The sequence below is a fragment of the Seriola lalandi genome, unplaced genomic scaffold (assembly GCF_002814215.2).
Source record: "Seriola lalandi dorsalis isolate HSWRI2012SDOR001 ecotype SW California unplaced genomic scaffold, Sedor1 jcf7180002054864, whole genome shotgun sequence".
Classification (NCBI taxonomy): domain Eukaryota; kingdom Metazoa; phylum Chordata; class Actinopteri; order Carangiformes; family Carangidae; genus Seriola; species Seriola lalandi.
Genome location: NW_019525417.1, coordinates 1386508 through 1401832, shown reverse-complemented (window position 1 = coordinate 1401832; position 15325 = coordinate 1386508). Strand labels below are relative to the sequence as shown.

Genomic DNA, 15325 nt, shown 5'->3' with positions numbered 1-15325 from the left:
TCCTCCTGTCCCCCCCCCCCTCTCCATTTGGGGCATCCCCCCCCCCACACACACACACACACACCCCCCCGCTCTCCCTCCCTGTCACAGACTCATGTAACCTATCATCCCGAGAGTAAAAGCAAAGAGTTATATGAAAGGCGCTTAGTCGCATTTCCTCCTACCCCTGCTGTTGCGGTGTCCTAATGATGCAAATGTTAGGCTGGCTAATGAGCAGGAGTTATGTTTCGGCTGAAGTTTACCACCCTGCTCGACTACCCTGTCTCATGAATAATATCACTGTGTCAGAGTCAAGATGTGTGTTCCTCTCAGCTCACAAATAATGACCATTACAGATGGCGCTTACATATAAGAAAAAAATGACAATTATTGGTCCGTTACAACGTCCACAGGAGCTACTGGGCTTCTTAAAGCGAGATCATGAAAATTCATAATAAAGGATTCAAATGTAAGCAATGTGCCGTGTCTGAAAACACACGTACACACTCACACGCAAAGTGCACACACACAAAGCAGGCAGCAGAAGTGTCTTAAAACTTCAGAGGGAACTCTGATTACCCTCTCACCTGTGAGAGTCACATAACCTTTTAACTCGGAGTTCATTCCGGCTGTCACCTAACACACATGCCTCTAAAGGAGAGCGAAGCCAATAGATGTGGGCTCTGTGTTATTACAATAACCCTTATAGCTGCTTGCATTTCGTTCCCTCCCCGCCTCGTGGCTTAATCCTCCATGCTTTTGCCCTTCAGTTTTTCAAAGACAGCCTGCGGGCTAGAATTGCCCTTTGCTGACTTGTGGCTGACAGTGAATAAGTTCCCCTCTCGTCTCCTCCCTTTTATCTCTGAGATCATACTCTGAGTGGGTCAAGATCAATGGTGCTCCCTGCAAATCTGCCCAGACTCTGGGTGCTTCTTATTGACCTTACACAGGGGTAAATGAGCACTCCTACTCTCATCCAGCCAGCTTTTACATTCACTTCTATGGATACATTCACCTACTACTCACGGGGCTCTCATCAAAAAGTCACGGGCCATGTTGGTGCCAACTGGGCTATTTGAATCCTTCTTAAACTCCCTCATTCAGGAAAATTCACATTAGGCGTTAGTAGGCGTTAAAAGGTAAAAGGTGGTTTTCATCACTGCTGAGGAAATAAATGAATGGTTCAGAAGCAAAGAGTCAGCCAAGCCACTTAAGCTTCACAAGAACCTTTCAGAATGAAAAACTGATCCTTGGTGGTCCAGTCTTCTACGATTTATGCAATTTTAATGCCACCTTAAGGTTTGCGAACAGTCCATTGAGACTTACAGGAATACAGCATTTGGAAGACAATGACAGAAATCTCAATAACCAAGGCCATGCTGTGACAGGGTGATAAATGGCTTTACATGATGGAACAGACAGGATTCTGGACACTGCAAACTTCTTGACAACAACACAGAGAAGAAAAAAAAAATCAATTTCAGGTATGGCATAGAATTAATGTGCTGTATAGACTGAGCAGGGGGACAATAACATAAGTCTTTCCTAGCGATTGGCTGTAATGTAGAATCACTGGCACAAAGTCAGCACCACAATAAATAATCATTGCATACAAGTGAGTAAAACACGACTGAATAACATGGCTAAAAGAGACCACGACAAGAAAAAGAAATCCTTAGACATTCTTCCTTTGAACTCTGTCTTCTGGGGTGCTGCACCAAGACAATGAAAGCTTGAAAAGTAGAGTGTAAGTGATGCTATTGCCATCCTCAGGCCTAATACAGATCGAGACAGCAGAGACAGCAGCCCAGTCGAGATCCAGCTGGGGCTCACATCCAATGGGATCCCTGTGAGACCCACTTCAACAAGATGGATGACGGGCACCGAGCTTCAAACTGGGCGCACTCAGCCCAGACATCATTGGGTCCGGGCTGAATAAAGAGGTGATGGTCCCTCGCCTGCTCTTTCCTAATAGGAAGAGCTGCCTGGCTGATAGCAGCCCATAAATAACCCAGTCGGCGTGTCACTGGAAAAGAACACACTCACCTGAGCACACTTAGTCCATGGCATCACGAGGGAGAGGTGAGACGCAAGAATATAAGGCCCTACAGTTATGAAATGGCAACACAAGTGTGTGGTCATAGAAACACATTTTTGACTTTTATACATTTTCTGACATTTAATTTTAACAACAATGACTACATACAGTATTACTTGATGATAATAATAAAGTAAAACTTTATTACATGACTCAAAATTTTATATTTGTGGTAAAATAACAGAAATCCCAAATTAAATTTATTTTAGACCAAATTAGTTTAAGACTGTACTGATATAATCTTCAACTTTTTTATAAACCTCTGGCTTTCAAATCTCTCTGTCTTTTCACAAATTAATAAGTAGTTATTAGTCCCGCAGCGGGGAAGTATGCAGTGTTACAGCTGCAAACTGCTGCACAAAAGAAATGCAAAATGAAAATATCAAATACTAAAAAATTACAAAAGATAAATAATAGATAAATAATATAGTGTAGCATGGTAGTATGTACAGATAGATATTAAAAATATGTGAAAATATGCCAAATCTATGTTTTTTAATCAATAATAATAGGGAGTGACTGCATATTCTTTCTATTCTTTCCTCAGTTTACACACACAACTCCTAACTGACTACACATTGATAAGCTGTTGTTGACAGGGAAGCCAGTAAAACAAAGCACTCGCTCAAAGGCGTCCGGCGTCACGTGACCAGCGAGCGTCGTGACGTGATGCGGACGTCTTTCAGGCAAGATGGCAGCGTCCTTGACAGGCATGTTTTGATTTCAGTGGAGTGTCAGACATGCTCGGCAGTTGCAGATTGAACGGGCCGGACCGCTGACAGCCAGAGCGGAACATGGAGAAACGAGAGTTCGTGGCTTCCCTGGTGGTAAGCTGCTCATTTTGTACTAACTGTTCCGGTGCGTGTCAAAACTGCTGTCAGCCAGCTACTAATGTGACCGCAGCTAATCACACCGATGAATGAACGCAGACATACAACTAGAGCTTAAACTGTAGACTTTGTTCGTGTTATGCTTATAAGCCACTAATGCATTAACCTGTTTGGAAAATATATTATCAGACTAGCCAGAAAGAAGATATACCACACGGACCTGTAACCTCCTGCACACACAGGTTCATGACATTTGAAATCCTCCTAATGGATGATCCTCGGCTCTTTTTAACTCAGCAACTACACAAGCTCGAAAAACTGCAAAATAATACAACAGTCTGATATTATGGGAGATATCTGAGTTATTATAAAGACTATCACAGATAATGTGGACAGAAAGTTTAACTGTGTGCTTTGTGTCAAGTTAACCTGCTCTATTTAGTTAAACAGTCATTGGGAAAGCAGTCGAATTTATATTGTAGTGTCTAAATTTATCTGGGGCTTCTGTGCTAATAATAACTGAATGAAATGGCTCAACACAGAAAGTTACTTACACTATTTTATCGAACATGAATTGAAACAGATCATATAGATTTAATGAGCCAGTCTTTCAGACTCATCTGAAATTTCAAATGACAGTGTACAGGACAAAGTTTCACCAGTTTGGTGGAAGCTTGTATCTCTTTGAAGAGGGCACCCTTTATTACCAGGATTTACAAGCAAGCAAATAATAAATAAATTAAACATTACATTTCTAAACAAGACTCGAGCCATAGTGATGCACAGGTGCTTTTTTGCTTGCACAAATTGCACATGAACGATGTACAAATTAAGGAAGCCGCTTTAGAGTCATTTTGCAGTTAATGGGACTTCTATTCAAACTTCAAATTTTCAATATTTAATTTCTCAAAAATGGTTGAAGCACAGATTTTTATTTTGTGCACAAATTTTCACAAACAAATGGAAACAGTTTCAGTCATATCCTGATCACATGGGGTGCCAATCTCATGGAGGTGGTATAGCTGTGTTTTCTTAAAGCAGCAGTTTTGGTTGTACAGCCCATATCTTCAGTAAAAACAGTAAAGACGTCTTATTGTTGAGCCTATTTTTGCCCTGTGTCTGTTGGTGTAATTTGACTTATCAACAATATGTTAGTGTTGTGCTAATTGCTTTTTTGTGCTGCCCCCAAGTGGCCAAAAAAACCGCATGTAGGTTTAATGTAGGTTTAGATAAACGATGCGAATACTTCTTCCACCACTGGTGTCAAAGTGTGTGTACCGCAGCTCTGTGTCTAACAAAGTGATTCAAATCTCCCCAGGCAGGAGGCTGTGCGGGGATGTGTGTGGATCTGACCCTCTTCCCCCTGGACACCATTAAGACCAGACTGCAGAGTCAGCAAGGCTTCTACAAGGCAGGGGGCTTCAGGGGCATCTACGCTGGGGTCCCATCTGCTGCTGTCGGCTCCTTCCCCAATGGTAAGACACTCATTTTGATAGCTGGATATATGTTCTGCTGGAGATTCACTGTTCCCTATGGTCTGTGGATGACGTTCTCTCACAGGTGCACGCTGAACAACATACTGAGACTCAACCTTGCATTGTGTTGATGATAATATCCACAAAGTGACTGTTTTAGTTGGGTGTTTAGAGCTTCTTTCGGCTCGTATACATTCATTTATTTTGTTTACTTATCACGCCTCAAGTCACAGCACAGTAATAATGAGAGTGCTGCATCGCTCACATCAGTTTGGTAATTCACAATCAAATTAGTTTTCTTCCTTTGCTTTGTTTTGTATTGTGAAGTTCTCAGCTTGCATCCTCATTAAGTCATTTCAAGTAGTAACAAAGTTCTGTTATATATTATATTACATTATTAATATATATGTATTTGTTTCTTGGTGAGATTCTTTTGTTTTGAGCTTATGAGGAAATGTATCTATGGTGATGTATCATTACAGGAATAATGAGGACTTAGATTTTAAAGTTAACTTTTTTGAAGACAGAATTTTATTAAGGATGGAAGCACCAACCTATCAAACGTGCCAGTTTCAACACATCACAGTATCTATGAACAAGCTTTTTCAATGTACATGATTACATGTGCCCCATTATTACAAACTTTTCAAAAGCATTCTGCCATTTCCACAGTATTTTCAGCCTGAGCTAAGTACAAAAATATTTATAAGAATCACATTGGATTGAAGTGACACTGTTTAAATACTGTAAGGTGCAAATCAAAGCAGTGGTATTTTATAATCATTAATTCAAAAAGTTGCACTAATCTGCTGATTACTCGCCCTGTTTAGACGTGGCATTAACGTGCATCTCAGGTGATCTGATCACAAGTGGACAATGCACCCACAATGCATTGAGGACGCATTTGAGATCTGATCACTCAGACCACATTCAGAGGTGGTCTGGGCCACATGTGGTCACATTCTTTTAGCAGTGTGAACACAAATGCATCCTGGGCCACAGAGAAGAACTGACGTCCTCTACCACAGTTTCATAATGAACTGAAAACATTTTACTATTTCAAATGGCTGAAACCTTATTTCATTGTAGAGCTGTGTGCAGTGCAGTGATTCACTCAGCCCCACCCTGCCTCTCTCTCTCTCTCTCCCTGCCTCTCTCTCTCTCTCTCTCTCTCGCTCTCTCTCTCTCTCACACACACACAAACACACAAACACACACAAACAAACAAACAAACACATTGACAATGGACCTGTCTGTCATAGTCGGACTGGCTAAAACCAACAAAACACACGTGTTTATTTGCATGTAAGGCGGGGAAGTGAGATCCGATCACAAGTGGTCACTCATGACGCATATGGAGACGCATTCTAATGCCAGGTGTGGAATGATGTACTAAGAGCTGTCCACTTGTGATCTGCTCACCTGAGACGCATGTTAATGCCAGGTCTGACCAGGCCCTGAGCCTGAGCTACAGAATCAGAGAGAAACTGACAAAGATGAGATGCGGCAGTCGCATGTTGTCGTTTTAAATACCATTTATTTGATGCAGCCGTCTGCAGGATGAATTTATTTGAATAGTGAAAGTAAAGACTGAACTCTTTCCACTCGGGACACACACTTTCTTAGCTTTTTCCTCTATTGCACATACAGACACGCACACACCTCAGTGTCTCCCCTGTCAGTGGTAGTGAGGGATATTAATTGCTGTATGCTGGTTGACTAATGGGCCTTAAATGGCTGTGGTTCTGCTTGGTTTCAGCTGCTGCTTTCTTTGTCACCTACGAATGCACAAAGTCCCTGCTTGGCACTGGCGGAGCGCTCGCAGCACCACATGCGGCCCCTGTCACTCACATGCTGGCCGCCTCCCTGGGTGAAATAGTAAGTCTTTGTGTCCCTCATGCTCCTAACTTTTGTCTCGTCTTAAGTGGATGTGTTCTCCTGTTTCACTCTGTCTGTACACTTTGAAGTCATGTTATTTGTGTTTGCTTAATTGAATCTCAGTCATCCTATCTTTAGAAGGCCAGCTGACCTATGTGCTTGCTGTTGCTCTTACATTCCACTTGCTTTCGTCTTGCTGCTTCTTTCCCACTAAATGTAACTCCCAAATGAGCACCACGTTGTGTGTAACGTTATTGCCTTTCAAATTTCTCAGACCACTATGCAAGGGGGCAAGCAGGGGAAGAGGGGGATGGATGTGTGTATTTGGCTCCAGGCTCTAGGTCCAGCTGGGTGAGTTAAGGGGGCTTCCTCAGGACTGTCCCAGCATTTCCCCCCACCAGCTGGGTAAATAAGCTCTCATTACTGCCTATTGACTCATCTACTTTCCCAGCTTAGGCCCCCAGACTCTGCCAATTTAGTCTGGGGAATTCAGGCTTGAAAGCAACGAGGAACGGTGCAATTTCTTCAGCCCATCCTTTCACAGTGAACCACAGAATCTGAGCCATATGGGGGCCATGGGGTTTCACACTGGCATGAATGCTTGAGGGGTATGGAAGGCGGGATGCCCCCCCCCCCCCCCCCCCGCTATACCACCACAGCTTTCTGCAAAATACTAGGTTTTCAGTATTCATTGCTTTTCGATGGATGTAATTTAGCCAAGTTTTGCATGTTTATGAAATGGGATTATCCCACATGGGAGGGTTTTCACTGTGCTTGACTTGATCTGCGTCTTGGTGTGTGACAGCGTTGAGAAGAGGACACCATGTTACTCTCAGATTAGCGCAAATTCAATAAGCATTGCACCCGGTTTATGTCCTCTAGTTGTCACGATCAACGTGGCCGTTATTGCAGATATTGAGTTTTAACACTTAACAGTCTGCACATTTTTTTCAACTTTTTGTCTGTGGCACAGCACAGATGAGTGTGAAAGGTGAGGCTGGGGTTGCAGCTACCTTTAACCCCTTTCCTGCTGTTCCGGATTTGAGCACATCAAACGCTTAAATCCTCGGAGTGGAGCTGAGCAGAGCAGGGGCGGCATCCCTCTGAATTCTGGCAACTGGATACGTCTTGTTCAAAGAGAGTAATCTTCAGGCTTAGCAATGAAAGGTCTACCCTAGTGCTGCCCCGAGTTGTATGCAAGGCCTAAATGCCTGCGCTATGATGCAACTGCTGCCACATACGATCCTGTGTCTCCTCACTCAATGCTAATGACTTTTAATTTAAAGTTGTTGCACTGAGGGTCTATCAGAAGTGGTGGCAGCTGGAGTAGCTTACGTGCAATAGATTTGTTTTGTCTGGCGCCGTAGCAATCACGTTAATCAGTTAGATCGACAGAAAATGATTTTTTTCAACTTTTGATCAGTGATTGACAAATGCCAAGAGATTTCAGGGTGCATCTTCTTCAAATGTGAAGATTTGTAGCTTTTGAAAACTGATTCACCTTTAGTTTTGTACTGTTGGTCAGACAATACAAATAATGTGAGGATGTCACCATAGGCTCTGGGAAATTGTGACTTTTTTTTGTTTTTTAAACTCGTGCTTTATAGAGGGATTACAAAAAAAACAAAAAAAAAGAGCTGACAGATTAATCGATACCAGGTACAGTTGATCACATCTTTTCATCACATATTTTGTTTCTTTTTCTCCCTTCTTTGTGCTTTTTTGCATCCGAGAGTATGTTGTGGCACAGCGTTTTGTAATTGTTTGTTAGTCCAGTCTGGAAATCAAAATCCTGCCAAATCTTTTGAGAAATGTGTTCTGATGAATAGAAATAAACATGATTTGAAAATTTCATCAGTTTGTTCTGTTTGCTGGTGTGATCAGCTGTTAGATTAACATGAATCTCACAATCGCTCCTCTTCAAAATGGCCACTCCACACCTTTTTTTTGAGTTGAGAAGACACCAGACTCAATCTGTAAGGTATCTGTTCAGCTCGGTGTATGTATCCTCCATTTAGTCCATTTTCATACTCACCTGCTGCGTCTTTGATCACCAACACGCTCCCTTACAGACCGGGGCATTTCTGTAGCAGCACGATGCTTCATTTATGGTATGTTGGGACACATTTAACCTTTTTTTTTTTCAGGCTGTGCAGTGCAGTGGAGAGAGACAGGAAATGGGGAGGCAGAGAGAGGGGGAATGACATGCAGCAAAGGGCTGTCCGAAGCGGGACTCGAACCGGGGCCGACTGCAGCGAGGACTGTAGCCTCTGTACATGGGGCGGATGCTCAACCAACTGAGCTACTAACTTTTTTTTTTTTTTTTTTTTTAAATCAAAAAACTGCAGCTCCTGCGATTTGGATATTGCACTTGACCATATTGCCATTTTGATTATATTTCTATTAGTGGTTCAGCCCTAAGTTTAGTACAGAACGTAATCATGTTAGCAGGTGAAGTTCTCTCCTCTCACCAACCTCAGTCCAAATCTGAAGCAAATCACAAATCACATTGATGCCAACATGAATGTAGACTCCAACAGATTTTCATTAGCATTATGTCTCATCTTCCATTTTGCATTGTACTGTAGTTCTGTTCTGCCAGTGTAGGACGGGGCCACATGTTTTCAGAGTGTTTCTCTGTAGTTCTTCCTGCTTTTCTCTCTCTTCCTGGGAGCAGCTGGGTGCTGGCAGGCTTTGACACACAAGAGCTTGAAGAAGAAGAAGAAGAAGAATGAGAAGCAACTTTTTATTTGGTCCTTGTCTGACTTCCCAACTCCACCCCTTCATCAGCACATGATCCTTTCCCCAGGAGTCCATTTAGTTGTGTTTTACCAACTGTTTCCACTCTGCAACATTCACAACAGAAGCTTTATGGGACTTAGTGCTTTGCTAATCCCATCCCCAAGCCTCCCTCTGGATGATGCGCTCGACTTGGCACTAACTTACTAGATGTGGACTTCATTCAAAGTCTATTATGATCGTACCAGAGGGAGTTGTAGGTCAGAATTTATTCTGCATAAAGAGATGAGATTGGAATTGAAAGAAAGAAAAGAGAACACTTACACACCATTCATTTTCATCTTTATAGTCGAGCCTTCGGTCTAAAGCCAAGCTTCATCACCGTATGTGAAATACTTGTGAGGATTAAAGAGCACAGGGATCAATATTTTAAAAATAAATTAATAGTTAAAGATCTAAATATGTTCCTTCATTAGAATTCAGGTGGTGGAAATAGACATAGATACACGGCAGAAGTTTATTACAGCTTTTGGATGGTGGTCTTCAAATGTCATAACTAATGCCATTTCTATATCAACCTACTTTAACGCCTGGCTTATCTTGAACACAAAAGCAGGACTACAGAGACGGAGAGGAGCACAGTCGGAAGTTGTAGAGAGAAATAACAAGCGGGTCAAGACAATGAGAGAAACCCCCCCCCCCTCGCCAGAAGTGTCCTGGTGTTTGTGTGACTGCAATGGTGGGACGCTCCCATAAAGAATGTGTAAGCTGATGGCGTCTGTCAGGCTCTAGCAGGCTGTTATCCAGCCATTAAATCAGATTTATCTTCATTCCCATTCGCTCGACGTCTGCCCTGAAAGCTCATTTGTCAAGGCCAGGCGGCGGGCTTCTCTCGCATCTATAAACCCCCCCCCCCCCTCCACGCCCGCCTCACCACCAAGCGTCTGTGGGAGGATGTACTGGAAAATACAGTGTGACATGACAAGATAGGGGGACAGAGAGAAGGAGGTAGCACGAGGGAGGAGTTTTTGGGGGGAGAAACTGGCAGCCACTTAACTTGGCACTGAGAAATAATCCATGCATCGCCTTCGAGCAGCGCCACGCTCTGTGATTTATTGGCTGTTGTTTCAAAGTTGGAGACACGCAGTGTCCTCATCTCTTCCCGTTTTCTTCATGACCTTTTTTCTTCCCTCTCTTCCTTGCTTCTTCCTTTGTCGTCTCATATTTCAGTCTTTCTTGATACTATGATGTATTTCAAGGAATGGGCTTATGATCAGAAACCCAGAAAAGTCACTGGACTTTGGTGCTCATACACACTGTGGTACATACTGTCTTTGCAAGGAGGGGATGTGGATTTTGTGGTCAACACAGGCTTTACTGTGTTGCCGCTGAGATTTCAGATGTGATGTATGAGATGGGAAGCCTCTGTTTTTCCACAATAGATTAGTGTAACAACAGATGAACAACAGATTTTAGAGTAGCTTTTGTTCCACGGAACACATCTCATGATTGCTGTTGTGACATGTTGAGATGTGTTAAGTGAAAGTTTAAGTTAAGATAAGCAAACCTTTATGTTGGAGTTAATTTGTCTGTCGGTCTAGGCAATAGACAAGGCTCAAGTTTAGGACATTCTGGATGCAGTTATAGAAAAATAAAGTTACATCGTCTCAGTCAAATTGCACATTTCCCTCCGTTTTTTGTTCTGCAGTGTCATTATATGTGTGACTACTGCAGTACCTCTTTGGCAACCTGCTGTTGAATGCAGTACATTTTAATGACAAACAACTCCAAATAATTTAGGCCCGAAGCCAGTTGTTGCAGCCTGTATGTTTTTCTTACCTGTTGTCTCTCCGTGGTGCCAAAGAGTAATTCCAGTCCTGATTGACTGACCACTGTGTCCTGATTTCCATGAGCGTTTAAGAGAGGGATGGAGCGAAGGAGAGGAGGACAGAGGGATGTAATGACTCGATTTGCAGATTGATTCGCTGCCTATGCCGATAATGTGTTGTGAGTCACTGCTAATTTCCCATTCCTTACTGTTGTTTTGCCAGTGATTGAGCACCGGCTTCCTACCTTGTTGTTTTGCGGCCATTGCTGGAAATTGAAAACACGCTCTGTCATTTGGATTAACAACAGCAGGCCAAGGGAAACTGAAAGGCTCCAATCACAGGCAGACAGCCTCCTAATTAACGCCGCCTGATGGATCCAACAGCTTGTAAATAAAGATGAATGGTAGCATGAATTTAAAAGACTGCCAACGGGTTTATCGTAAGTTTACATGCCAAAGCACTGAGAATGAAGGGCAAGCAAAGTAGGTGAAGAAACAGACGTCTGTCTTCCTGTCAGCCTTCCACCTACAGCCCTCCTCTAAACGTGAGGTAACAAGACTGACTTCTAATGAGGGACACGTTCCTACATCTTGTATTCTTTCTTTCTTTCCCTCTTTGTTTCATTCTTTCTAACGTGATGGCATACTGCCTCTACATCGCCAGACACGATGTGACTCTACGATCCAGACTTTCCTTCGCCCCAGCCCTATTTTATCATGGCACGATTCATCACCGCCGTTTCCCCCATTTGCTGAGATCTGAAACGGCCTCAGAGGTTGCACACTTCATCTTCTATTCACTCAACAACCCCCCCACCCCCACCCCTTGGTGCGCAAATTACTCCCAAATAAACAATGTCCCTAATTTATTTGGTATAATCTCTGCCTCATTCTGCCTTCCCCTCTGCAGTGACAAGAGAGGAAAAGGCCGTCTCCACTCCAGGCCCCCCATCCAATTACGTCAGTAATTACTTGTCATAGCCACTTTCTTTCTGTTTAGCTGGCTTATTCTGCTCCTTTGGAGAATTGGTTTGGGGAAAACATGATGTACAATGTATTATAAATGGTAACTTGACCAAAGGGAGGGGAAATGAGATCTCTGAGATGGATGCAGCCAGCTCGGTTATCACGGGGAGGTGATGCTGGTGAAAGTTTGGCCACTTGGTGGTACTGTTGCACCGTGGTTCGGAAGTGGCTAGAAAGTGGTCACACTCACCTGAAATACCAATGAGAGCAGCACTCCATAGACTCTCGTTCAAATCTTTTTGTTTTGCTCTTAGAGGTTGAGGTTTATCTGCTCACTGTGCAGTGAACAGAGGAGGGACTGCATTGGCCTGTGGCAAAAGTGATACAGTGAAGATAAAGACAAAGCTGAAAAACCGTAATTGGTAGTTAATAGGATTTTTAGAGTTACAGAGCAAAAACTTTGCCTGTTTAGCTTCACATGTCGACTCAGTCTGTGATTTCGCTTGACTCCCAGCCCTGCTGACTTATCCTTTCTCCTTTGTGCTCCACATATATTCACGTTCACGCTCATGAGGTGTCCTTGGTTTCTCTGGTAGAGGAGACGACAGAGAGGACGAGCAGCTGACAGAAATGAGCCCTTATAACAGCTGTCGTGGTCGCCTCCTCTCCCTTCGCAGAGCGCAGCGGCAGAGCTTTATCCTCCAGGGCCCATCTCCTCTAAAAAAAAAAAAAGAAAAAAAACTTCTGCTGGGGCCCAAATGCTAAATCAGTATGGATAGCTGAACGGAGAAGGAGCAAAACAGAAAAAAGGGGTGCATTTCGTCTGTATTGCGTTGCCTCCATCACTCTTTCTCTCTCTTCCTTCCTCTCCCTGCTTTTCACGTTGGCGCGGCGAGGGTGGCACCGGCAGACTGGCATCTGTGTGACCGAGGGGAGTCGCAGCAGCAGGGGGGTGGGTGGGTGAGTGGGGGGTGGTGGCTCACCGATCGCTCTGTAAGATTGCTTGCCGTTAGCCGGTATTTCCGCTCCGATGCAGGATAAATGGGAAATCAAGTCACCAGGTGGGCAGCTGTGCCTGCCTGCCTGCCTTTAGGGCGATGGGAGTTATGAAGCATAAATATTCATGTCTATCTTCACTAGCTGTTGGCAGTCCATATTTTTGTTGACATATGGTGGATGAGTTGTAACTTGTAGCAGGAAGTGTGGTTACTGGGGTGTGCATGTGTGTCTGGATCCACCAGTGTGTTTGATGGAAGTGCATGTTGTTTGGACACAGATACACAGTCAACCTGATGACCTTTTCATCTTTTGCTCAGGTGTCATGTCTGCTGTATGTACTGTTTCGTTAATTTGCCCACTTGCACACTAACTAAAGCACTTGTTAGCCTGCCAGCTCCGTGTAATTGCTCTCCTCAGGCCGTGGCATATCATGGCCACCTGCCACATAGCAAAGACATACACAGGCTAGTGTCATGTACAGCAGCAGTGCACCTAGTGGAGCGGTGTGTGAGGTGGCGATTGAGTCTCTCTGCTCACACACCAGGCTGCAAATTAAACACAAAATGTTTACAGTATCAGAAGCCCTTAAGAAGCAAGTACAGTACTGTAGATTGAGATTGTAGGTATATGTTTTTTTTCGTTTTAACTCATGTTCTTTCCATCCTGCAGGTGGCGTGTCTTATACGGGTCCCCACAGAGGTGATCAAACAGAGGACCCAGGCTTCTCCGTCGTCCACCACCTACCAAATTCTGCTGGCTACACTCAGAGAAGAGGTACACAGCAATCAAAGGCACTTTAGTAAAGGATAATTCTGGTTTATTGCAACTTTGATCTATTTTTTGTTGTTGTTTTGCTCATCATTCCTATTGGTGATAATAGCACTGTTGGGGCAAGAGGTAGTCAGACGATCAAACAAACCACACCCAAGGACCACACACAAAATACTAGAGGCTGTGGTAAAAGGAACATGTGACCACATTTGAAAGTAAAAGTGTTCATCCCTGTTCTTCAAGGCCGCACTCTGCAGGTCTGCAAAGCATCAATTTGTGGAATAATGGTGCATGCTGACGCACAATCTTTCCTGTGAGACATACTGTGTTCTGCGCTTGGTTGTCGGCTTTTGGGAAGTTGCAGAAATTGTCGTTTGCATCCGCCCCAAGTCTGACTTCAAGGTTTCAGATGCTGCTCAACCATCCGACAGGTGCTTTGGCTGGAGAATACGAATGTTATAACCCTAACCCAGCTCTCAGCAGCTACTTTGATGTGTGAAATGTCTTCATAAATCAAGCCCACAATTATGAAAGTTAGAGGTTGTAATGAACTGGAATTATTTTTTAATCCTATATTTTTCACATGTCAATTATACAAACCTTTCATCTGGCTGTTGGTTGTTGTGAAATGTTGAACTTTGCATGTTAAATAAATAATAATTCTTTTTGATACTAAGTGTGCTATCCAGTAAATATTAATGGTTTCTTAAATTCAAACATTTCTCTATTTATCCAATCAAAACCAATCAGCTTATATATTGTGTCTGTGTTTGTGACGGTACGTTTGTGTGTTTTTCTCTGAGCAGGGTGTGCGAGGCTTGTACAGAGGGTTCGGGAGCACCGTTCTCAGAGAGGTAGGAATCATTCAGATGTATTTTTTTATCTGTCTTTCACTCACTCACTTCTTCCTGTCTGTTAGTCACTTGTGATAATGATCAATAATACCTGTTCCAAAGCAGATCACACACGTTCTGTCTGTCTCTTTGTCTCTGTCGGTCTGTCTGTGGTTAACTTTAGTTTCAGTCAACCGTGAAGGACATCTTACAGATCCTATTGAAATTAATTTCAAGAGTTTATACTAAAGACAATTACTTGACTCCTTGAAGACTGTATGGTGAACTCTTTTCGATAAGCCCCACGAATATTGAGAGTTTCCACCCTTCTGACTGAAGACATTTTAATTTCTCTTGGGCTTTATTGAAGTTGGAATTATTGATTTACAGTTTTTTTTTTTCCCTCTCACTTTCATCTCTTTCAATTACTTTTTACTCAATTACTCTTTCTTGTTCAAGACGCTCTCCTTCCTATTGGAAGTACATCTGATTAATTAATGCAATTAGTTGCGTTATAAATGCAAAACAAAACAAGGATAAATGAGCATTGGGCTGCACTCCCTTGATGGCCACTCACCTTTTTGTAATGAGAAAGTCGCTCTAGTTCTTTGATTCATGATCTTCTGTTTAATTGAACCTGCAGTGCATGATAACACAAAATAATTGTAGTGAATAGATCTCTTACTTTTAGCCTCACCCCCCTGCCTGCTAAGTTTCAATAGAACTTGAAAAGAAAATGAGAAAGGCAGACAAAGAGGGAGAAAAGAGTATATGAAGGTGACACTTGTCTTTCCATCCTGTTTTTGGGGAGGTGGGAGAGGGTGTAATCTAGTCCCCTCCGCTGTGCTAGCCTGTACTTATTTTCTGCCTCACTAAACTGATGTTATTCACGCAAATTCCATCTGGACAGCCAGGGAAAAAGGACAACA

The 15325-nt window shown here is 43.1% G+C and overlaps 1 protein-coding gene across 1 annotated transcript in view; it reads left to right on the top strand.

Annotated features, from left to right (window-relative positions):
- Window positions 1-2754: 2754 nt before the first annotated feature.
- slc25a26 (solute carrier family 25 member 26) overlaps window positions 2755-15325 on the top strand; it is a 53599-nt gene continuing 41028 nt past the window's right edge. The window contains exons 1-5 of the mRNA XM_023427989.2: window positions 2755-2904; window positions 4226-4382; window positions 6142-6260; window positions 13462-13566; window positions 14370-14417. Of these exons, the coding sequence (XP_023283757.1) occupies window positions 2872-2904; window positions 4226-4382; window positions 6142-6260; window positions 13462-13566; window positions 14370-14417 (462 nt within the window). The 5' untranslated portion in view covers window positions 2755-2871. The remainder of the gene's footprint in view (window positions 2905-4225; window positions 4383-6141; window positions 6261-13461; window positions 13567-14369; window positions 14418-15325) is intronic.